At 45.5% G+C, this 22,720-nt stretch overlaps 1 protein-coding gene across 9 annotated transcripts in view; it reads left to right on the top strand.

Annotated features, from left to right (window-relative positions):
- The window catches only part of NEDD4L (NEDD4 like E3 ubiquitin protein ligase), a 78,542-nt gene that overhangs the window by 48,882 nt on the left and 6,940 nt on the right, over nt 1-22,720 (top strand). For 4 of the 9 annotated variants that reach the window (XM_021545351.2, XM_021545358.3, XM_021545355.3 and 1 more), the window contains 16 exons: nt 6,633-6,683; nt 6,834-6,895; nt 7,012-7,114; nt 7,342-7,508; nt 8,400-8,532; nt 9,044-9,220; nt 10,306-10,380; nt 11,245-11,304; nt 13,864-13,995; nt 14,447-14,566; nt 15,216-15,413; nt 15,835-15,912; nt 17,259-17,313; nt 17,403-17,459; nt 21,193-21,251; nt 22,564-22,629. In XM_021545351.2, the coding sequence (XP_021401026.1) occupies nt 6,633-6,683; nt 6,834-6,895; nt 7,012-7,114; nt 7,342-7,508; nt 8,400-8,532; nt 9,044-9,220; nt 10,306-10,380; nt 11,245-11,304; nt 13,864-13,995; nt 14,447-14,566; nt 15,216-15,413; nt 15,835-15,912; nt 17,259-17,313; nt 17,403-17,459; nt 21,193-21,251; nt 22,564-22,629 (1,593 nt within the window). The remainder of the gene's footprint in view (nt 1-6,632; nt 6,684-6,833; nt 6,896-7,011; nt 7,115-7,341; nt 7,509-8,399; nt 8,533-9,043; nt 9,221-10,305; nt 10,381-11,244; nt 11,305-13,863; nt 13,996-14,446; nt 14,567-15,215; nt 15,414-15,834; nt 15,913-17,258; nt 17,314-17,402; nt 17,460-21,192; nt 21,252-22,563; nt 22,630-22,720) is intronic. The other 5 variants (XM_021545352.2, XM_077790459.1, XM_021545354.2 and 2 more) reach the window with 3 other exon arrangements.

Raw genomic sequence — 22,720 nt, 5'->3', positions numbered from 1 at the left:
AGGGTTGTATTAACTGCTTTCTGCCAAGAAAGCACTTACACAGAAAAATTGGTCATGACAGATATATAGTGGAATCCAAAAGTCTGAATGTATTCAAAAATCTGAACAGCTGTTGATGTGAAAAAGAAACAGAGAAAGTAGGACATTTCTCTGAGCAGAAGGAAAAGGTAGGATAAGTGGATTAGTGCAGAGGAGAGGAGAAGAAATGGTAGTGGAGACAGTGAGAGGTCTTTTGTTTGCACGGTTCCTGGTGTCTGCAGCAAGACAGCATTAATGAACTATGTGCCAGCTAATTATACTCTCTTTGTTCTGCTCAGCGCTGTACAGCATAGCAGAGCTTCCCCAGCCTCCCTGGCCTGCTTGCCAGGATTTGCAGGAGCAGGTCCCAGCTCCAGGTCCCCTCCCTGTGGGAATGCTCCTGCTGGGACTCCCTGGTGTCAGGGGCATGAGGGGCAGCCGCATTCGCGCTGCTGGAGCAGGGGGTGCCGAGTGCTCTGGGCACCCTCCCGGGCAGCAGCAGTGCCAAGGATGAGGCTGAGCAGCTAGAGAATTTGGGGGGCCTCTCTGCAAGATCCAAGTAGTAAAAGGCAGCTGTTTGTGCTTCGGAGAGCCACTGCCCCACTTCCTTGGAACAATCTGCTGTAAACTTGCCTTCGTTTCACTTGCTGGCTTCACCAAGCTGGCCTCACTTCTACGGTTTCTCAACTCGAATGCCATTTGTTTTGAAATTCTGTACCTTTTTTTGTCCTCAGCTATCAAAGGTATGCAGGTGTTTGTGTACACGCGGTGTGCTACAGCTCTGCACGTACTTGATGTTCTTTGCTGCTGCTTCATAAAATGCATTTCTTTGCTCTTTTGAAGAGCAACGATTCCCAAACTTGGTATGAGAATTATTCTCTTGCATGATTTCCTGGCTCTGTAACTCCAGTAAGGAAGGTGGCTTGAGGGCTCTGAGCACAGAGTTCTTTGGAAAACTTTTCTTGGCGCTGTGCCCTTCTCCTGCCATGGCAGAACGTGCAAGGAGTGGGCAGGGGAAGGTTGGCTTCTACTGGGCAGGGCTCTGTGCATGAAGTGCCAAGGTGGCACCTGCTCACGTGTGGCTTCAGGGACATGAACGCTCTGGCCACGTCAGCAGGGTCCCGGCCCTGTGCTGCTGCCCAAGGTGCAGCTGTGGGACTGCCGTGGGAGTGCACTTTGGGTGTCACAGGCTGCCGGTACGCCGAGTGCAGAGGGCGGGTTTTTCTGTTACTCCACAGAGCAGGTTATTGTGCAGAATGTTCACTAATTAGTAGTGCTTACTGGCTATTGCAATGGGAATTTGAACCCATTCCATTGTGCCTCACTGTTCCTTCCTGGGGAGTTACGATGAAGCTTCATAAGAAGATTGTTTAATTTTTGTTCTGAGAGGTTTTTTTCAGTAACACCTTCATTTCTTACAGAACATAGGACAGAAGCTGTCCTAACACATTTATTTTGTTCTACACTTTCTACCTGTTCTTTCCTTCTGTACATCTATTCTGTTCCCGTTTTCCACATCCTCTCACAGCTCAGGCCTGTTTTAAGTGTCTTGGGCATCAGCTCCTTCTTCCTGCCATTGCTACTCCTATGCTTTGACCACATTTGGTTTGTTCAGTGTCTAAGGAGGAATAGACTCCCATCTTTCCAGAGGTTCCTGGTAATGTAGCAGTGGTAATAACAGCAGGCATTGGCTCTGTCTATCACAGGTAAGTGAGAGCGAGGAGCAGCCTCGTGTTTGCAGCCCTCCTGTGTGTCACGCCTTTCATTACAATGGGCAGCTCAGCAGAAAGCCATTTTCCTGTAACGAACAGAACAAGGCTAAACTGCTTATTTTTTCCCTGACGTTATCTTGTTTTCTTGGCTGTTACTGGGTTTCAGGAGTATAGCAGATCTTGGCAGAGGTGCCTGGTGGTTTTCATTATGTTTAAATAAGCAGTGGCAGTGCAACACAGATAATTCAGGATTTAAATAATTGGCGCTTATGTCTTGCGATTCGCCTAATCCGTTTAAGAACCGATCCAGTTGTGGTTGACCATGTGTGCCAGAAAGGAGACATTTCTGTCTCAGCTGTGCTGATTCTGGAGCACCACTGCCTCATGTGGGAAAGTGCAGCTCAGAACATAATTCCTTACTCTCAGTTCTGCGTTGGCTTCCAGGAGCAGCCTGCGCGTTCCCTGGCGGAGAGCGAGGGATGTGTGGGACACTGGGAGGGAGCCTCGTGTAGCACCTTGTCCTTCCCCGTGCTCAGTGCCTGGCGCTGACACCCGAGCGGGCAGTAATTGGGTCGTAAAATGAAAGCTGAGAGGGATGGCACCAGGGAAAGTGTCATCTGACGCTGTTGTATTGAGCTGCCTGGAGGAAAAGTCAGCGTTTGTTTACTCTGGTGGCAAGGAATAACAGGAGATCACTTTTTAGGAAATAACCTACCTGTGTAGCTTGTTCTACCTGCACTTACAGATTTGGAATAGGAAAACCGTCCCCCTGCGCCGCCCCCAATAACTTAGGGTTTTTTTTTTTCCGTGGTTACAGCGCAATATACTTGATTATGAAAATATCAGAGCCAGATTGCAGAGATCCACTGCAAAAGTATAGTCAGTTGCTATTATGAGCAAATGAAAAATGAAACTTCAGGTATGCTTGGGAAGTGTTGCTGAAAATATTTTGCTTAGGAAGGAAATGGTGACAGTGGCAAGTGGCAAAATTTCTGAATGTTTATATAAATGAAGAGAGTTTTATTGCAGTTCAGAAAGAAAGAATACTGTAACTTGCCAGCTAAGAATTGTAGTAATCATATCATCAAATGATAGAGGAATATCATAAAAGTATCATTGTAGCTTTATTCATGAGAATGAAATCAGGGCGTTAGTGAGAGACGGCGTTAGGTATAGAGAGACATCTGTGATGGTTAATTAATACTTTAAGGTTTTAGTCAAGAGCAGTTAAATGTGCTTTGTTTCAATTAATAAAATTGTGGTTTGCTGCTAGTTTTTTGGTGTTTTTTTAATAATTAACAATACTTTAATGAACACAAATCCTTTTTCTTTTTTCGTTTTTAAAACCTTTGGTAAAAGTACAGTTCAGATTAGTTTTCTCTCCAGGTGAGACAGGTGATTTCCTGTAGCTCTCTGGGAAGGCAGCAGTGTTTTCTGCTCCTGTATTTTTTCTGTTGGTGTGTGCAGCTCTTGTATTTATGCTGGGAAATGTGGTGCTGTCTGAGCCAGACAGTCTGGACCACTCCTGGAGCAGTTTTCCAGGGCTTGGCAGCAATGGCACATCACATCTCAAGTGCTGGGTTTAAGTACTACATCAGGAAAATTGGCTTAATTGGTGCTTTTCACTTCTGTTCTACTAGAGTGGCTGCTGAGTGCTCAGTGGAGGTAAGAATTGTCTCTTGGGAGCTTGGGATTTGGCTTTGCCAGGTGGGTTTATCCGATCTTGCAGGGTGCCTTTGGCCTTTAGCTGTCAGGATCAGCAGGTAGATCTAAGCCAGCTGCTGCGTCCCCAAGGGCTGGCTTCCCTGTCCCTCTCTCCTCCTTCCCACCAAACCACTGCTGTTCCATATGGTGTTGCCATGAGCACTCTTCACAGCCACTCTCATCACATTCTGTGTTACCCACCAGGGCTGCTGCGATTCGAAAAGTTTGAGAATAACATGGCTGTAATGTATTTAGAATAAATGTCAAGAGAAGATGGGCTCTGAACCTCAGCAGGATAATAATTTAGGCCAATAGCTGTGTGCTGAAGCACGGCACAGCACGGTTGTGGTCTGAGAAAGGTGTGAACTCTGGTTTACTTTAAAGCCACTAAAAACCAGTTAAATTTACCGTACGGATCATGTCTGCCTGCTCTGAAATGAAGCAATATCTGGGTTGGAATGCAGCATCTCTTTAAACAGTGCCCAGAAATAGTACACAACAATTTTCAGGTCAGGAAGCTGGGAACATCCTGATCATCTCAAAATGACAAGGGAACTGTATGTGGGTGGAGTGTTATTTCCCAGCCTGGTGTCTGGCCAGGGAACCAAAGCACCTCGGAGAGCTCTGTACGCCCAGTGCTCCGGCCCCAGCTGGCAGCAGAACGGACTCTGGGGGCCTGTTCTTCTTTTCACAGCTCGCCACTGTCTCTGTCCAGTGCTTCCGTTTGGACGAGCTGTGGCTCTGTGGTCTGTGGGTGTTGCTGGTTCCCAGGCCAAGGTGACCACGTTTTCATACAGGGGCATTCCATAGGAACCCCTTTGGGATCATTCCCAACCTTAGGAAATTTTCAGGCACTTTCAGGAGTTTGTTCCGCATTATTGGTAATCGGTTGCAAAACAGTGTGGTGTATTGGTCCAGGTTAGGAAACAGGCAGGAAAAGCCCAGGAGCAGGGCTGCTGGGAGAGCTGTCCTGATGATGTTGGTCTAAGGAAGCAGCAGATAAGCACAGGATTGCAGCTTGGCCTGGCAGTGCATGGCAGCAGTAGAGCCTTTCCCTGGGAGAGCTGCATGCGTTGGGGGTCTCAGCTGGTGTACACGTTTGGAAGGGCTGAATAGTATTTTGCACGTGGCTAAACGTCTTCCTGGTTTGCAGCTTGATAGGCACCAAATTGCAGCCTAGTTTTTACATACATTTGGCCTGGGAGTGTCACCTTGTCACCCCAATCTCCTATGATGAAGAGTGAGTAGTTTCATATTCTGAGGTGTTTGGCACAAGTTAGAATTTCCAAGTAGTTTTGTTCGTTTTTGAGGCTTTTTCAGAGATTGACTATGGATTACACTTAATGAAGCGTTTCCTTGGTTTTTTCCATTGTCTCCTGCTGGACAGTTGAGGTCTTGGCTGTTCTTGGGATGCAGTGATGACCAGGGTTCATTGCAGTGTCTGTGCAGGTGTGAGGGGTCCCTCACACAATCAGGAAAATTCAGTGCACATAACACCTGCCATGCCTGGTGTGTGAGAGCCTGGTGCTGCTTTCCCACAGGATCAGTGCATGGATGAATGAGGCGGTTGGACAGATTGGGGTTTCCTGAACACATGGGGTATTTATGTCTGCCAAAACACTGAAGTGATTACCTTTCATTTCAAGAGAGCTCCTTGGAAAATAGGATGGTGTCTGACTTTCTCCTCTTCCACAATAAATGTACTAAACCAACCCAACAGGTGGACCAGGGGATGCTGAAATTTGGTGAAATTGCTCTGGAGTGTTAAAGGCTAATTAGGAAATTTTGGGAGAGCTTTTGTTATACTTGGGCTTTGCAGTAAGACTCTAACAAAGCATCTGAGTAATATTAATATACCAGCCTCCCCCCTTTTTCTTACAGATGTAGGTGTACGGTCAAGTGTTACATAAAGACTGAGTTTTACAAAAGCCCTAGTTCTGGCAAGGGTGACCATAGGCATGCAGAATTAGATGAGGAAGTAATTCTGCTTACAGAACTGGCTGGGACTGAGGGGTTTCCAGTTCCACTGTAAACTACAAACGTATTTTGTTGGTTCAGGTTCTTTAAGGGTGTTTCTAACCTACCTGAACATTTTCTGTTTTATTTTTCTTGAGCTAAAATCTGCAAGAAGAGATGTAGCAATAGGTGTATATTTTCTTCAGAGCAGCTGTTATTGGAGTGACTGTACTGAAGCAGGAGGTGGCAAGTACTTGGAATTTGCCAGTATTAAGGGGAAAGCATGTTAATTCCCTAAAAACAGGGTATACTACCAGGTTTTTCTTTTGCTAAGAAGATTAATAGTGAAAATTCTGTAATGAAAAATCTATTCCCTGTTTTTTACTTAAAATTGGAAAACCCATGTTCTCCTCGGTGCTTTTTGTGTTGTTCCCTAGCATCCAGCACAGCAGGATATGTCCATTCTGTGGGCATCATGAAACGTCACCCTATCTTTGTAGTAGAAACAGAATTCTTATGAGGTCATCATATAAAATATGAATTTTAATATTAAACTTAATGCTCTGCTATGAGAAGTATGTAAACTTGGCTGTGCAGCAGCAGCATGCACTTCCTGGAATTCCGTGCATAGCGTGGTTATAAATAGGCAGCAGGTTATTTGGGAATCACTGGGGCTGATATCTGGTGTCACAAACAGTATCGGAACAGAAACTGCGTTCCCTGGTAGACATTTGGGTTTGGAAGAGCACCTCTGCTTGATGGTGAGGATTCCTGTCCGATGACTCCCAGGTGCCCCTGGAGCCCAGGTCCCACAGCAAGCGCCCGTCTGCCACCGGCGTCCTTTAGCCTCAGCTGCTGCAAACACTTCCATGCTTTGCCATCGTGGGTAACGTCCCCAGTCTAGACCCGGTGCTGGAATTCACCCTGCTGGGTGAGCTGCTCCCACAATGGGTAAAAGTAGGACTGTCAGTCCATGGAGGAAGGCTTGGACCTTTCCCCCAGGCAGAATGTGTCAGCACCGCCACGTGTGCCGTGGGCTCAGAGACCTGTTTGGAGTGTCACAGAAATACTGTGCTAAGATAAATGCATTAGAACAACAAATAATGGGCAACAGGAAGGGGGTAGGAACCAGTGATTCCTGAAGTAATGGTATTCAGTCGTCTTTATTTGTGTCTCATTGTGGCTAGATTGATATTTGCTGCTTCTTGCTTTTCTGACGATAATTTACTTTCTGTGTGACAGACCAGAGACGACTTCCTGGGCCAGGTGGATGTGCCGCTCAGTCACCTCCCGGTAAGCACCAGACCCCTGGGCCAGCCTTTAGGTAACTTAGGATTCAGTGGAAGTCAGAGATGTAATCTGTCAGCCTGATATGTGAATGTTCTTTATGTGGCTGGACTTGTGGGCAAGCCCTTTAATTTCCATTTTCTTCATTGCTTACAGACTGAAGACCCAACCATGGAGAGGCCATACACATTTAAGGATTTCCTCCTCAGACCGCGAAGGTGAGAGGAAAGACCTTTAAAACATTTGAGGACTTTGAAACATTTCTTACTTCATGATTTTTTAGTTTGCAATTATTGAAGAGTTCTTAAATGCGATGTGCCTCCTTGTCTTATAGCCACAAATCTCGTGTGAAGGGTTTCTTGAGACTGAAGATGGCGTATATGCCCAAAAATGGTGGCCAAGAGGAAGAAAACAGTGATCAGAGGGATGACTCTGAGGTAAGGTTGAAATCTCAAGGAAGGATTCAAGAAAAATTGTAGAGTCAGCTGCACTTGCAGGATAAGGCCCTGGAAACAGAGTTGGCAGTTGGTTCTCTTTGGCACCAAGCCACCAGCTAAGCACCTTTGGAAATCCCTCTTTAATAGACTGATGAGGATTTAGCTCTTTTCTCACTGAAATGAGGCACACACTGTAACTACAGAGGGCTTTTTCCTTCATTCCTAAGCATGGCTGGGACGTGGTGGATTCCAGTGATGCCGCATCTCAGCGTCAGGAGGAGCTGCCACCTCCTCCGCTGCCTCCTGGGTGGGAAGAGAAGGTGGACAACCTGGGGCGCACTTACTACGTGAACCACAACAACAGGAGCACCCAGTGGCACCGGCCCAGCCTCATGTAAGCCTCATGGGGGCTGGGTGGGATGGAGAGCCAGGCTGAGGCTCGAGTCAGAAAGGAGAACGTGTTTTCTTTGTGCCTGAAAGAGACTCGCTTGCCCCCAGCACATCACAGAGACACAGAGTGTTCTGGGAAATTCCAGGAACTCTGGCATGGCAGGGAAGGCAGTGCATTAACAACACACCTTAGAATATTAGGAGACAGATAAGGAATTTTTCAGTAAGTAATTTAACAGGAATAAATTACTTTGTTTATAGAGACTGTTGAAGAGGTAAGGAAAAAAGTCAACTCTACTAAGTTCTAATGAAGTTGAATAGATTAGCTTTGAGGAGATCCCGGTTATCATTCTGTGAATGCACTTCATTCCCAGGATGTGCTGTCAGAGAGGTCTGTAGCGATATCTTCTCAAGATTAGATTTAGAAAGCTGTGGCGAGTTTACATTTTACAGAGTGTGAATAACTGACAGTGTTAAGAGTTTTAGTGAGATCATGTATTTAACCCTGCACTGCCAAGGCCACCGCTAATCCATGTCCAAGGAAGTGCTGGATCCCCTGCACTGGATGTGTTCAAGGCTGGGCCCCACACAGTGCTGGGCCATCTCGTCTAGTCCATGGTTTCCCTGCCAGCAGAGGTTGAACCAGATGACCCCTGAGGTCCTTCCCAACCTGGTGTTCCATGATACTCGTGAAGTGCTTCCAGTTTTATTTTCTTTCAGCTGAGGGATTAAACAGTCTCCTAATGATAAAGTTTGATACATGCATGAATAATGATTTTTATAATCGAAAGCATTGCCGGGATTTGAAAGGCAATGGACAAAATGGGGGGCTTAGTTTAACTTGGGCTATTTTCTTGTTCTTTTCTCCTTCCCATGCTGGGTTCCCCCCCTGCAGCGACGTGGGATCCGAGTCAGATAACAATATCAGACAGATAAACCAAGAGGCAGCTCACAGGCGGTTCCGCTCTCGGCGCCACATCAGTGAGGATTTGGAGCCAGAGCCTGTGGAGAGTGGAGACATTCCTGAGGTATGCCCAAGCCTTGGGCTTAAGGAATTGACTAAACTTAGAGCTGCCATGCTTGTCACGGGTGAGCCAATTAGCACAGAGCGCAGAGGGTCGTGGTTTTACACGGCGTTTGTGGAAATTGCCTTGGGAAGATGCCAGGAGCACAATGACAGTGCAGCCAGAGGCACACTGCCAGGGTCCTGTGCAGCTGCAGCTGCCTGGTGGCCTGTGGACAGCACTGAGTCCCATGTAAATGCTGGCAGAAACATTTATCATTCCGAATTGCTTGTCTTATGTACGTCGATAGAAACACTTCCATATTCTGCTCTAAACAATAAGTGATAAAATAAGGAATAAGGAATAAGTGATAAAAAAAGGGAAGAGGACTGGCTCTAACTGCCCTGTGCTTCAGTTTTCTGTAGTGCCTTGTTTTAGGGTGAAGAGAAGCTGTTGTGTGTTGGGCACAGGAGGCAAAAGGAAAGAAGACTCGGTCTGTATAAAACCTGAACTTAGTTTTTTCCTCTTTCATTAGCCTTGGGAAACCATTTCAGAGGAGGCAAGTGCCAGTGGGGATTCCTTAAGCTTGTCACTACCACCTCCTCCTGCATCTCCAGTGTCCCGGACCAGTCCTCAGGAGCTGTCTGAGGAGTTGAGCAGAAGACTCCAGGTCACTCCTGATTCCAATGGGGAACAACTCGGCTCTTTGATTGTATGTAATGTGTAATCTGTAAAGCTCTAGTGCAGAAATGTGCTATTCTTTGGCATTACGTGACTCACTTCATGCTTGGGGAGCAACTGCTGGGCTCAGGAAAACCTGAGCATGCAGTTAAAATTCCCTTCCAAAAATTGTATCAGCTTTGCCAGCAAGCAAACTGCCTAGTACAGCAGAATTCCTCTGTTCGCATTTCAACGGTTCCATGTGAGTTTAACTTCAGACTCTGCTACTGTTAGACCTTTCCTGCAACAAAATAGATAAAAGTAGAGGGTATCAAGCTAGGAATTCCCAAAGGAAAGGGAAAAACAAAAAAATTGTCTCTGTGTTATCCATTAGTCAGATACCATTAAAAAATCAGGCTAATGCATGTACAAGTGGGGGAATGTTTTAGGTCTCTTTGATTAACAAAACTAATTGTAAATATGAAACAGAACATCTTGATCTTACTTATATTTTATTCTTGGTACGATGCTATCAAGGTAGCTCTGCAGTTCATGAGATAAGAAATACTCTTGTTCTGATCAAATAGAATCTTGATTAGGTGCAGTTGTCCCAAGGAGCCAGTGCAGTTGGTCTCTGGCTGATGGGAATGTCACCTGGAGGTTAGTCAGCCAGTGACAGCTCTGATGCTCTCCTGGATCTGTATTCAGAGGCACTTGGGCTTGTGTTGAGAAGTGCAGTTTTAGTAGCCCCCCACTGGTTTTACTGCAGGTGTGTCAGTGCTGTGTTTTCCTAAGCACCTCTCCGCCCTGGAGTGCCCAGCTGGACTGGTGGGGAGGAATTGCATTGTAGTGTCAGACATTATGTGTGTCTGCTTTTTTAGGGAGGTTTTGTTTCTAGTCACAGTCATGAAGGATGTGTTTTGGGAAAAGACACAGCTAATTCAAACGTTAGCAGCAAAGAGAAAGATTGAAATTTTTTTTTTGTGGTTTTTTTGGTGGTTTTTTTTGGTTTTGTTTTTTGTTTTTTTTTTATATAAAAATAACATAAAATTTTAAGTAAATTAATTTTTAAGATGAATAAACATAATGTTTTAAGACACCTAAACTTGGAGACATCATTCTGGTTTTTTCTTGCAGCAAAGAGAACCTTCTTCACGATTGAGGTCCTGCAGTGTGACAGACACAGTCGCTGAACAGTCCCAGTTATCCCTGGTAAGCCAGAGCTCCTTTCTTTTTGGATGATGGACATTCTCTCATTCTGAATAACACCTTGCCTTGGGTCAGCTCTCGTTAGGCACAGATCAGTGACCAAGGTGGGCACCTGATTGTCCAAACCAAATTCATGTGAGTTAAAAAAGGAGGAGATTCTTGAGACAGGAAAATGAGCTAGCCACCCTCTCCTCAGTTGTTCCAACGTGAATCTGCAGATAGAAAACTTGTGCATACCAAGGAGTTTATTACCAAAGTTACTTGTCTCTGTGTTGCTTGTTCTCTCTGCTGCTCTTGGGTGAACATTTCCAGAAAGCACGGAGGTTTTCTCTTGGCTGGGTTTCCCCGTGCTGTAGCAGTTACTTAGTGTAGCTGAAGCATGTTCCTGGCTCTGGGGGTGGGTCCAAGGCAGCCTCTGTGCCTGCCTGCAGGGGGAACAAGGGCTGCTGTGCTGCTTTCTTGCTGTGTTTGGCACTGCCAGGGGCCAGCTGTGGGCTGGCAGCTGGGGCTGGGAGGAGAGAGGTCTTTCTCCTGCTTCTTGAGGGACACTCATTTCCTGAGCACATGTTCAAATCAGCAGCACTGACAGTATTGCTCTAAACATCATCCTACCTGATCTTAACCACACTTCATCCTTCCTGAGCTAATGATCATTTCTCTTCTGGCAACTGAGCACACGTGCTTCTAAACCCAGCACTCCTCTGGGATTCTGGCTTGGTTACCAGCAGCTGATGACTTTCAGATTTGCTATTACCCATCTAACTGCTCTCTCTTGGTGAATGCGTCTGATGCCTTGCTCCTAAAGATGTGACAGTAACCTGTGACCTTCTTCAGTAAATATGTGTAACATGAATTATCATTTAACAGCAGAATGGTCCCTCTAGGAGAGCTCGTTCTTCAACTGTCACAGGGGGAGAGGAGCCAACGGTAATAAAACTCTTTATCAAGCACTATCTCTAAATAAAATGGGGTGACATTTAGGTCTTGTACAATGAGGAACTTTTTTTTTTAAAAAAAGCAGCCACGTATTGACTTCAATACAGCTATTGAATGAAAACTTGGATATTTTTGTCCCAAATTTTATCAATGTTTCTCAAAACACTGCAATTGTATTTAAATACTGGCATGGTTTAGGGACATGGATGTGAGAGGAATTATGACAAAGCTGTGCACTGAGGAAATGCCACAGGCTTCTGAAAAATGAAAGCTACAATAGCTCATTTTTTAAAAGGGGTACTGGAAGCAGCGGTGACTAGAGACATCAAATCATTGTACATGTAGCTGTGTTTGCATCTTGTATCTTCTCGTCTTCCCTTACTCTCTATTAGACTAATTAATTTTAATTCTTAAAGTTGGTCTTAATTTGAGAGCCTTGGGGGTACAGTGATATAGCACAGAGCTCTTAATGGTCTTACTGAATGCCAGTTTCATTTTCCAGCAGTTCCTCAGCAGTCCAAGACTGTAGTTTGATCATCCCATAAAATTCCTTATATGTTTTTCTGAAAGTGTAATACAAGGAAAGTGTGTTTAATCTATATTGAACTTTGATCTAATTATGTTAGAGTATGTTGAATATATATATTTAACCTAACCTAATAACCTAATTAGCCAGTTAACCTAATTAACTGCCAGTCTGAAGTGAGTTATTTGACAGAAATCATTTACAGTAACTATCAAAAATGGCTTTTATAAATTTACACCCTCCTAGAGCATTTGTTTCAGAGAAAGAAATTTAATTTATACTTTGTATAAATTGTTATTTGCATCTGGGAGATAAATATCTTACTTTGGGTGTTGATGCATTGTTCTGTAATACTATCAGTATTCACTGGTTGTTAATTTTAGAACCAGAGGAGCAAATAACAAAGTCTAAATAAAATGCCTGACTCATTAGTAGTTAGTTAATTGTGCTAGGTGAACTTGCATGGCAGTGGTATTCCCTTGGTAGAGCATCTTGTCTTGATTAGACCTTTTAGAGCAAAATATTAGTATTCTGTGTAATGATGAGTGTATGTATACCAAGATGTTTTACCTCACCATGCTGCAGTAGCTGATTTCCCCTTGCCTTTGTTCAGCATTTACACCCAGAGTCCCAGATCTGTGGAGGAATTGGGATCTGTGGAGGAACTGGGACTTACACAGGATTCATTATCTAAAGCCTTTCTCTTCAAAGGCTGCATTCTCTTGGCTCTTTGGGCACCTGAGGCTTGCAGATGAGCAACCTGTCAGCAGTAGAAGTCTCCAGTCACCTTGGTTTTGCCTTCAGAATCCCCACAAGCCCCCTCCTTGGAGCAGGACCCACGGGCTCAGGCCCAGAAGCAGTGTCTTCCCCATCTCTGAGTTGTAACTGAGACACTGTGGAGTGTTTGCAGTCCTTACTGGGGGACTGATGGATGGACAGCCGCTGGCACAGCCTGGGCAAGGTGTTCTCCTCATTGCCTGCCAGCTCTGTCAGCCAACATAGGGAAAACAGTCCTTGGCTTTTCAGGAGAGAAGAAAACGAGTCTGAGAGTCTGCCTGGATTCTCATCAGTTTCCCTGTGTTTTCTGTCCCCTATTGGAGTATGTCAGCTTCCTGACCCAGCCAGTAGAATTAAGTTCATTATCTTGCCGAAGCAAGGAATATAGAGGGGGGAGGAAGAGAATGTCTCCTGGATTTCAGCAGGAGCCTTCAGAGGCCTTTACTGTTTCGTGGCAAAACCCCACAGCTTGTAGTGCATCAGCCTCTGAATTAGGCAGGTCCTTCATCCCGTTAGGTTCCAGTTCGTAGCTCATGTGTATGTACTCACGCTTGGGTATTCTGGGGACAGGAAGGACACGAGAGAACGTCACGGGGACACGGTGCCTGTGGGCAACAAGATGTGACTCTTCCCTTACCTGTATGCTTCTCTTAGAATGGGGTCTGACTTGTGGAGCTTTTACTAAAAGTTCCTGTCATACTGAAGTTGAGGCTCCAGTTTGGGGTTATCTGGTGTCGTTGAGACACGGGAGCCCTGAGTGCAGCATTTGTGACAGAGCAAAATGGTTAAAAGTAACATTATAAACCACAGTAGTTTCTGGCAACTGATTCAAGACACAAAGAAGAGAGCAGGACTTAAGAGATCTTGACTGCATGGTTATTTAACTCTCACTTATCCATTCTGATAAAAGGAAGAAACCTCAGCCTTTTAAGGAAAACTCACTAAAACATAGAGTTCCTTTTTCTCATTATGTGTAACAAAATAGAATGTTTGAGGGCATATAAACCTGTGTGTTTGCTGACTCTGTCAAACTGACCCAAAAGATCTCTTGGGAGAAAAAAGTTAAATCAAGACACATGATAAAGAGCTTGAATCAAATTAAATCAGAAACTGGGTTTTTTCCACGTGGTTGTTGTGATTAAGAAGAGTGTAAATTAACAAGTTGCCTGGTTTTTACAAACAACAGAGTTGAAAATGGTTTTTTAGCTATTTTAAAATAAGAATTCAATGATTTCTTGCCTGAGCAGCCTTCGGTGGCTTACGTGCACACCACACCGGGCTTACCTTCGGGCTGGGAGGAGCGCAAGGACGCCAAGGGCCGGACGTACTACGTCAACCACAACAACCGGACCACAACGTGGACACGGCCCATCATGCAGGTACCGTGCTGCGTCCTGGCAGCCAGCGTCGGCTTGGCTCAGGGTCATTCCAGCCAAGGCAGCTGCCAGGAATCTGAAATGCAAAAGAAATACCCTCATCGTTGGCATGACAATACGCAATAATTTGGGATGGCTTTGGTTGCTTCTTTTAATTATATCGAGGCACAGGTTAAGGTGATTGCTGCAAGGGAGGGAATTTCCAGAGATGCAGAAGAGCTCTTAAAAGGAGGCAAATGTGCTCTTTGGATTAAATGTGAAAGTTGGCTTGAGCCATTAATAGAAGCGTAGGTACTTGGCCCTTCCAGTGGAATTACATTAAATCCCCTTTCTGGCCTTTAAGGAAATCTGGTTAAGAAGAGCAGCAGTGATGATAACAATGCCATCAGTTTTATCATGTCCTAAGTGTGGGCAGTGTTTGTGACATTTGTGACCTGGCTTTGCTCTGGCACAGCTCGCCGAGGACGGGATGGCGGGGCTGGGCACGAGCAGCAGCAACCACCTGAGCGAGCCGCAGATCCGGCGGCCCCGCAGCCTCAGCTCCCCCACTGTCACCCTGTCAGCACCGCTCGAGGTGAGCCCTCCCACTGCTTCCCACTCCTTGTCCTTCAGACAGGGGCTGCATTTCTTTCAAGTCCCTTTCCAAGTAATTCCAAACGCTGTGGTCTGATGTTCATTGTGACAAGGCTAAAGAATAGCTGAAGTGGCTCCCTGTGCAGTCAAAACCTGTGCGTGTTTGACTTCTGACGGTGTGGTTCAAACTCTTGCCTCAGCTACTCGTGGCTGCGCTGAAGAGAGCCAGTTCTTTGGATTTCCTCTTCACGCTTAAGAGTTTGAAGAGCTGTGGCTCTTGCGCTTAAAGGCTTTCTTGTAAATGAGATATATTGCCCCTGAAGCACAAAACACTGTTTTTGTCTTTTCCTTGGTAAAATGAAATATGGACACATCCAGGGCAAGTGCAGGGGAAGGTACAATCGGGTGTAAATACCGGGGACATTGTCATTGTGCAGAGGAAGGCACAGAACACCGTGTCCGTTACAGCAAAAGACTGGGCATGTTAGAAGGCACGGATAGAGCAAATTAGGTTGTAGTAAATCAGTCCCAGCATTTAATTTCAGTATTAATTACATCGGGAATGAAAAGCTATTTGCTGTGAAGCCAGTCGGGTTGGTTTTGCAGCTCCGAGTGCCGTGTGGGCAATGGCGCTGTTTCCTGCTTCGCAGGGCATGAAGGACTCTCCGGTGCGCAGGGCGGTGAAGGACACCCTGTCCAACCCTCAGTCCCCACAGCCGTCCCCCTACAACTCCCCCAAGCCCCAGCACAAGGGGGCCCAGAGCTTCCTGCCCCCGGGCTGGGAGATGCGCATCGCCCCGAATGGCCGCCCCTTCTTCATCGACCACAACACCAAGACCACCACCTGGGTAAGGGCGCTCCTGCCGAGGCGCCGGGGGCCGCGCTCCCGCCTCTGTCTTCCTGCCTGCATGCCCCTGTTTCAGCGTGGCACTTGTCTTTGTGGTTTTAAGAGCCAAAAACGTGCACGTGGATGTGAAAGCCCTTGTGGAGTGCAGGCATCCTAAGAAACAGGCCTGTGGTTTATGAAGCATATCCCTGGACATAGCACACATTTAATGGAGTCAGGTCTTACATCACCCTAACTCACTCAGCACTGAAAAATTCATTGCACTGTAGGAATCCTAATAAGGCATGTTTTGTTTTATTCTCAAAACTAAAAGAATAAAAAGCTGTAAACCGTTACGCAGGAGGATTCCCAGATAAGTTTGTGCCTGACTTTGTTGATGTACCTTGATCTGTTGGACTTACAGTTGCATACCTGTGTTCCAGGAGGATCCACGGCTGAAGTTTCCGGTGCATTTGAGATCCAAAGCGTCTCTGAACCCCAATGACTTGGGCCCTCTTCCTGTAAGTGATGCTGTGCCTGTGTTCTAAACTACACCTCCTGTCCCAGGGCTCAGCTCTGTTCTGGGCACAGGCTGCTGCAGCCCTTGGAGGCTCTGGAGCCCTGCTGTGCCCTGGGGCTTGCTCAGGCCCTCCAGAGCCAGCCCAGGAGTCTCTAACTCATGGCCTTTTCCTGTGCTACTGAAGTGTTGATCTTTGCACACACTTACCTGGGCTGCACCTGACGGTGCTTCTAGATAATCATAATCACTGCTTGGGTAAAACAGAGCAGATTGTGCCAAGCAAGCTCTATCAGTGCCCCAGAACATTATAGCATTTAGAAATGGGAATAAATTTTGATTTTTCAATGAAACCTCCATATTTTGCAGAGCATATAATCAATTTAATGTCAGAAGTTTTGTCATACTTGTAGTCAGAGTATAATGGGGATTTCCAGACATGTCAAATGCAGAGCTTTGCTTTGTTTTTAAAATACTCCGAGCCCTTAAAGGTAGAGAGTAATGTGTGAAAGCTGACGCATTCCTGGTCACAGCAGCAGGAATGCTCTTTGGCTTTAGGAAACAGTTGTCCAGGTACGTGAGGCGTGTGTTAACCATGGAGGCACTGGAGGCCCAATTACAATTTGTTCTGTTAACTGCAAGGGGTGAAACATGCAGTGAAACCAGGGTAGCCTGACCTGTCACTAGCAACAGATTGTTAGTATCAGATTTCACCTTAGTTAAACCTCCTGGTTTGGAGCGAGGTTGGGATGATTGCAGAATTTAACACGAGTTTCTCCAACTGGACTGAAGTGAAATAATTTCTCCTCTGTATTTTCTGGCAGCCCAGGCTGGCCAGCATTGCCTGTCCCTACATCCTGCCATCCACTCTCCTTTCTGCACTGCAGGCGCTTGGGACATGAGAAAAGGGAACGGATCAAAAGGGAAGCACTGAGGACTAGGTTAGGACATTCTTGTCCCACTGTACAGGGAGCCTGGGTTACACATTTACAGTAAATAACCCACATGGCTTTCAGTAGTAAGAGCAGAAACTTTCAAACTAAGCCACGGTGGATCATCCGTTCTCTGTGATTGTTTGCTCACAGCAGGAAATGGGTGGGAATCCTGAGGCAAGAGGTTTCCACTATAAAAAATATTCCCTGCACAGGATGCAGTCACCTATGTAAGATCTGAGTCTGCCTGGATCTGTGGCCTTGCCATTACGCATCTGGTCACTTGGGGTTTCCTACCTCATAAGCACCTTTGAGACAAGTCCAGTAGGTGTGAGCAATGCACTGCTTCAAAGGCTGTGTGAGACTGGTACTATTTCACTTACTCTCTCTTTTCTTTGTTTTTATTTCCCATTTCCAGCCTGGCTGGGAGGAAAGAATACACCTGGATGGAAGAACATTTTATATAGACCATAGTAAGTAAGCACTAAGGTACTAGAGCAAATAGACAAAGGGAGGTACTAAGTATTGAAGTGAAAGCTTTGTGATTTTACTCTTCATTTAGGAAGCCAGGTGTTGATATGTGGAGACATTGATACCAGAGACTTAGTGCCCTCCTACGGTACTGTACATTCACTGGAAGCTTGCTTTAATTGGCTCATCAAGCTTTGTCCCTCTCTGACTTGTGAAGCATTAACATTTCCTCTCTGTGGTTTATTTTGTTCTTGTTGATATTTTGGATTTGTTGTTGTTGTTGTTGATGATCCCATGGCTTATTTGCACTTAATAAATTAAAATATACACTAGGAATAGAAAATAAGATGAGAAAAGATCCTGTAGCCACAGCTCCACATATAGGCAGTGGAGCAATTAGCACTGAGAAGTACTTTCCTCTGCTTTCAGGTCTGTGGCAGTGCCAATTCTGATCTTATTTCCTATTTAGAGCATGTGAAACTGCACCAGCCCATTAATATTCTCCAGTTCTGTTAGTGGAGTTTTAGTGTAAGTGATGTTTCATTGTAGATTTGTCTTCCTAGAGCATCTCAGAACTGCTGTGTGAGTTTTGTTGGTGTTTGGAAACAAAGCAGCCCACAAAGGCTGGGCCGGATCTTCTTATAATAAGACATTTCTTCATAGCCATAGCTAACTCTCATAACCATCAGAGGAGGGTGCACAGAGAGTTAAAACCTAAACTTACCCATGTTTGACAGAATTAGGTTTGTCCCTCGGTATGACTGACTCCCACACTCATCCATAGAGATGACAATATTAAGTCATTATTAAAAGAGTGCCTTTTAAAGTAATACCAATTCTGAAGTGGTATAAATCCTTTTAACTAAACATTAGAATGAATACACTTGTCAAGCACCCGATGAACCCCGTCCAAACTTTGGTACGGAGTCATTATCCTTTATCTCTTTTGTAGTTGTTTTTCCCAACAAGAGATCTGGAAATACAATTATGGGAAATGATTCTAAACGGCTGCCACTGAGGAGTCACAGGATAAAGCTGTCCCATTTAAAATGCCCGTGTAACTGCTGAGCCTCCCAATCTCTCTTAAATCTTAAAACTCTTTCATTTTTCAGTCTCCTGAAGTTATTTGAGCATGTGCTAGTCCCTAAAATGGAATGTTAAAGTCATACATTAATTAGAATTCCTCAACGAATTTGTAGCTGCTGGGAAGCAAAACTTATGTGCATCTGAATTCTCCCTCTAGTCTCTTTTGATCTGAGTGGCTTTAGCTTCTTACGTAGCATTTTCCACAAAAGTTTAGGGAAGCTTTTGGTAATGCTCTGTTTCCAGCAGATGTCCCTTTGGTCCCAGCCTGGTGCCTGAGCACTGCTGTGTTGGCTGGGTTCTGGGGCCTGGAGGGCCAGGGGCTGTGCCACTGGCAGGACACAAAACCAGCGGGACAAGTGTGACAGTCAGCTGCTGGTCATGTCCTGCTTCCCTGCCACGTTTTGTAACTCCGATTCATAGCTCTCCGGCGCTGTTTGTCCTATTTTTGAAATGTTTTTCTCATCCCTGGGAGAAACTGCCAAAGTCCCCTGCAGCCAGCACAGCCCCTCTGCTGTACACAGGGACCAGGAGCCCTAAGCACTGCTGCAGCACAGCGGTGTTACTGGTACCAGAGGCTGTGTGTGTGACAGGAAACCCCTTTGCATGTCTCTCTGGGCCCTCAGCTGCCCCAGACACCTTACCTTCCATGGACACACTGGTGTTCCTGTTCCCTGCACACTGCTGCCATTCCTGGGAGCTTCCCAGGCATGTGCTGTCCTGTCTACCTGTTGGAAGAGATCAGAAGGGAAAACAACCATTCTGCAACCATTTTCTGAACCAGCGATTCACTGACGGGATGATTACATTGGGATGGATACATTGAATGGGTTTCCCCCTACCTGCACATGGTGATATTCACAATATGCATCAGTGATTTACACAAGGAATTAGGAGGAAGCACTCCTTAGTTCAGTAGGAAGCAGCAGGGCAGGAGAGGGGAGAGGGGTTCCCTGGAATGGGATGGGAAGTCAGAGTGAGTCTGGCAAATGGCCACTGCAGTGTGCAGGAAGAGGCTGTGTAAGGAGAATTGAAAACTGTTATTCAGAATGGGAGTATTTAGCAGAATTTGGGTCCAAAAGGGCATGAAAAATACCATCACTTGGTCATGAGCTATCTCACCCTGTGATGCATTGAGAGGAGTGCCTGAATCCAACCTGTAGTAACCCTTCTGATGCCATCAGCACTGGGAATGTCTGGCTGTGAGAGTTCTGTATCTGGCCAGGGGTCCCAAACTTCAGGGAAATAGTGGCCCCCTTAGAAAGGCAGGGAGAAGAGGGAATCCTCAAAGACCCGAGAGCCTGGTTTATGACAGAATTGTATTGGTGGAAAGACTCAAATTTTTGAAAACATTTTTCAAAAGGAATGAGTTTGTTTATCCGTATCCACTTGGGACAAGACAGAGAATCCTGAGCTACAGTTCCAGGTGAAGTGGCTCATGCCAGCCCCTTGTAGCCCTGGAACACCATTTATAATATGAAGTCCCTGTAAGATTCTGAAAAGAAAGTTAGACTGAGATTTGTTGGTGTCGTCGCACACTCTAAAGTACAGAGAGCGAAGAGCTGACACGCTGTCAGTCATTTCTGTTACCTCTGATTCCACAGGAAACTGGCACTGTGATTTGTGGCCGCTGGCATCAAGAAGGTGACCGGAGAACTTTGTAGAAGGGAATTCCAGTGTAGGGGTTGATAAGAGAAAAAGGGTTGGGCTGGGTTTCCACCTTGGCAGCAGCTCTGCTCCGTGCATCTCTGGGGGTCTCTGGAGCTCAGGCTGGCAGCCCTCCAGCATTCCTGTAAGTGATAAATAGCTTTAATGTGTGAAGGGAAGTAAAATAGTTGTTTTACTATTAAATTAACTAACAGATCAAATGGCTTGAAACGTGCTTGCAATCATTTAGAATTTTCTCCAGTTAACATTTGCTCAATGACACCTTTCAGATCCCAGTCCTTCTTAAACCAGCTTGGGATGCAAACTTAGAGGGCTTTTCCGGTTCTAGAAACATGGAAAATGCAATCTTGATTCCTGATACCCAGTTCCTAACCCCGAGCAGTGTCTGTAACAAACAGAGGGGTGGCAGGCCAAGGGTGACCAACACCTCACCATTGCAGGTGGCAACTGGGATGGGGTTTGGAGCATTGTCTTACTGTTGCAACACCATTGTTTTGTTGTGATTCTGTTGTGTTCAGAATCTTGGGAGGAGCAGCTGTCTGGAGGCAGGGAAGGCGATTCCCACCACGGTCCTGTAGAACCTTTTCTGTCATCCTCTTGGTGCTCTTCAAAGCTGTAGATGAACTGGGCTGTGTTGTGCCACTGCCAGCATCTCCATTGGTCATAACTGGGTGATTTTCTTGCACCAAAACAGGACAGTTCTGCCTCCCTTTACCTTCTCATTAAATCAGAGTCTAAGAAAAATGTTACTCCCGCCAAATTTAGAAGTATGATACTTCAACTATGCAAAATTTCCAAGCAGTAACCTAGGGTGCCATTGCCAAAAGTTCTGGGTTCCTTTACCTGTCGGGCTGTGTTTCTCCAGTCCCAGCCCACGTTCAAATGAACACGTTCACTCACTCCTGCAGATGTTGCCATCAAAGCAGCGCAAATTCCCTGGGTTCTGAGGTAGTTCTGTGCTTTTGAGTGAGTGTTTTGAACTAAACGGTGTGTTGGAGCTGGGGAGGGTGGGGAGACACAAGCCTTGCTAACCCTGACAGACCTGAGCAGTGCTAGGGAGAAAAAAACAACATAAGTTCACAGTGTGGTACCAGAGAAGTCATGGGATCATCTCTTTTTTTTATTTGCAGATAATAAAATTACCCAGTGGGAAGACCCCAGGCTGCAGAACCCAGCCATCACGGGCCCAGTAAGTACTGCTGTGGGATCTTCCATGCAATCCTCTGGCTGTGGAACAGCTGGAACAGCAGCAGGTCCTGCCTGCTCCCCAGATCATGGCTGGGCAGCCTGGGGAGCAGGAGCTCTGCTGGTCTACACCCCACGTCAGAAAAAGCTGGGAATATCACACCAAGTTCTGGCCGGTCTCCCAGATTGTCCAGGGTTTGGGGATGGTTATTGGAGAAGCACTCCTATTTACCCATTACCTGGGTCATTACCGACCGTAGGATTTTACTGAGCTGACACACTGTTCTGTTTGAGATCTCTAGACAATGAAAAGCTCTGTACACTTGGGAGGAGAGAGGTGAGCCTGTGTTGATTCAAAGTGTGAAAAAAAAGACAAAAAAATGGGTCTGTCAGTTTAAGAGACATAAAGCTTCCTGCAGATAAATAGAGGTTTCAGAATATAAGCCTTAGAAAAAAAAAAAAAAAAAAACAAAAAAAAAACCACAGGATTTTACTTCAGTATCAATTTTTAAAGCATCAGAGTGTTTCTTTTACTTTTTCTGCTGGTTTATGCCAGTTTATGCCATTTTATGGTATTCTGAGTGATCAGACTTCTAATCCTAAGATGTTTCCTGGTGCCAAGAGTACCTTTTTATTCTGCATAAGTCCTTGGGACTTGTAAGAGTTTCAGGACACAGCAGATGAGCCTGCTGCACGGTTAAATTCCAACTGCGTAGTAATAACATCAATAATAGTCACTTTTTGACAATAGTTGCTTTTGGAGGGATTTACTCATTTATTAGTCATTTAAAACTGGAGATCCTCACACACAGTACTCTGCAAATTGCTAATAGGCCTCTCCCCAGAAATGCTGAGCATAAATGAGAGAGACTATTTGGGAAAGTTTGTGTGAAGGAAATGAAATCGTCATGGTCTCCTTGAGTGACTGACGGTGGTTTGTTTGTTGGTTTTAAGGGGAAGCAGGAGCTAATCCATTTCACAGAAGCACTAAGGATTCATCTGAATGCTTTCAATAATATTTCTGGTGCCATGACAAACAGAATTAGTTAAATTGCATTTCGGGTAGTGTTTAAATAAAGGAAACACGTAGAAAGATTATTTAAAGGCTGTAGTAAAGTCATATTATCATCAGTAAAATGATCAGAATCATTTTTTGGGATTTTAAAATCTCTCCTGGCTGCTGTCCCTCGTGGGTTGGTTCAGGGGAGCCCACAGCACAATGTGTGGGTAGCAGGGCTGTCCATCCCTTTTAAATGCCGTGGGGTATCAAAGTGCTGAGTAGCAGGAATGACGTGTCCTCCCGCTGCTCCCACCAGGCCGTGCCATACTCCAGGGAGTTCAAGCAGAAATACGACTACTTCCGCAAGAAGTTAAAGAAACCCGTGAGTAGAACCAGCTCGGGGGCTGCAGGACTCACCTGCCACGTTACTCCATTGTGCTGCTCATGAAGGGCTCAAGTAGGAACCAAAAACA

Source organism: Lonchura striata, chromosome Z, assembly GCF_046129695.1.
Source record: "Lonchura striata isolate bLonStr1 chromosome Z, bLonStr1.mat, whole genome shotgun sequence".
In the NCBI taxonomy this organism is placed as follows: domain Eukaryota; kingdom Metazoa; phylum Chordata; class Aves; order Passeriformes; family Estrildidae; genus Lonchura; species Lonchura striata.
Note: the sequence above shows the minus strand (reverse complement) of the source record. Positions and strands in the feature narration are given on the sequence as shown.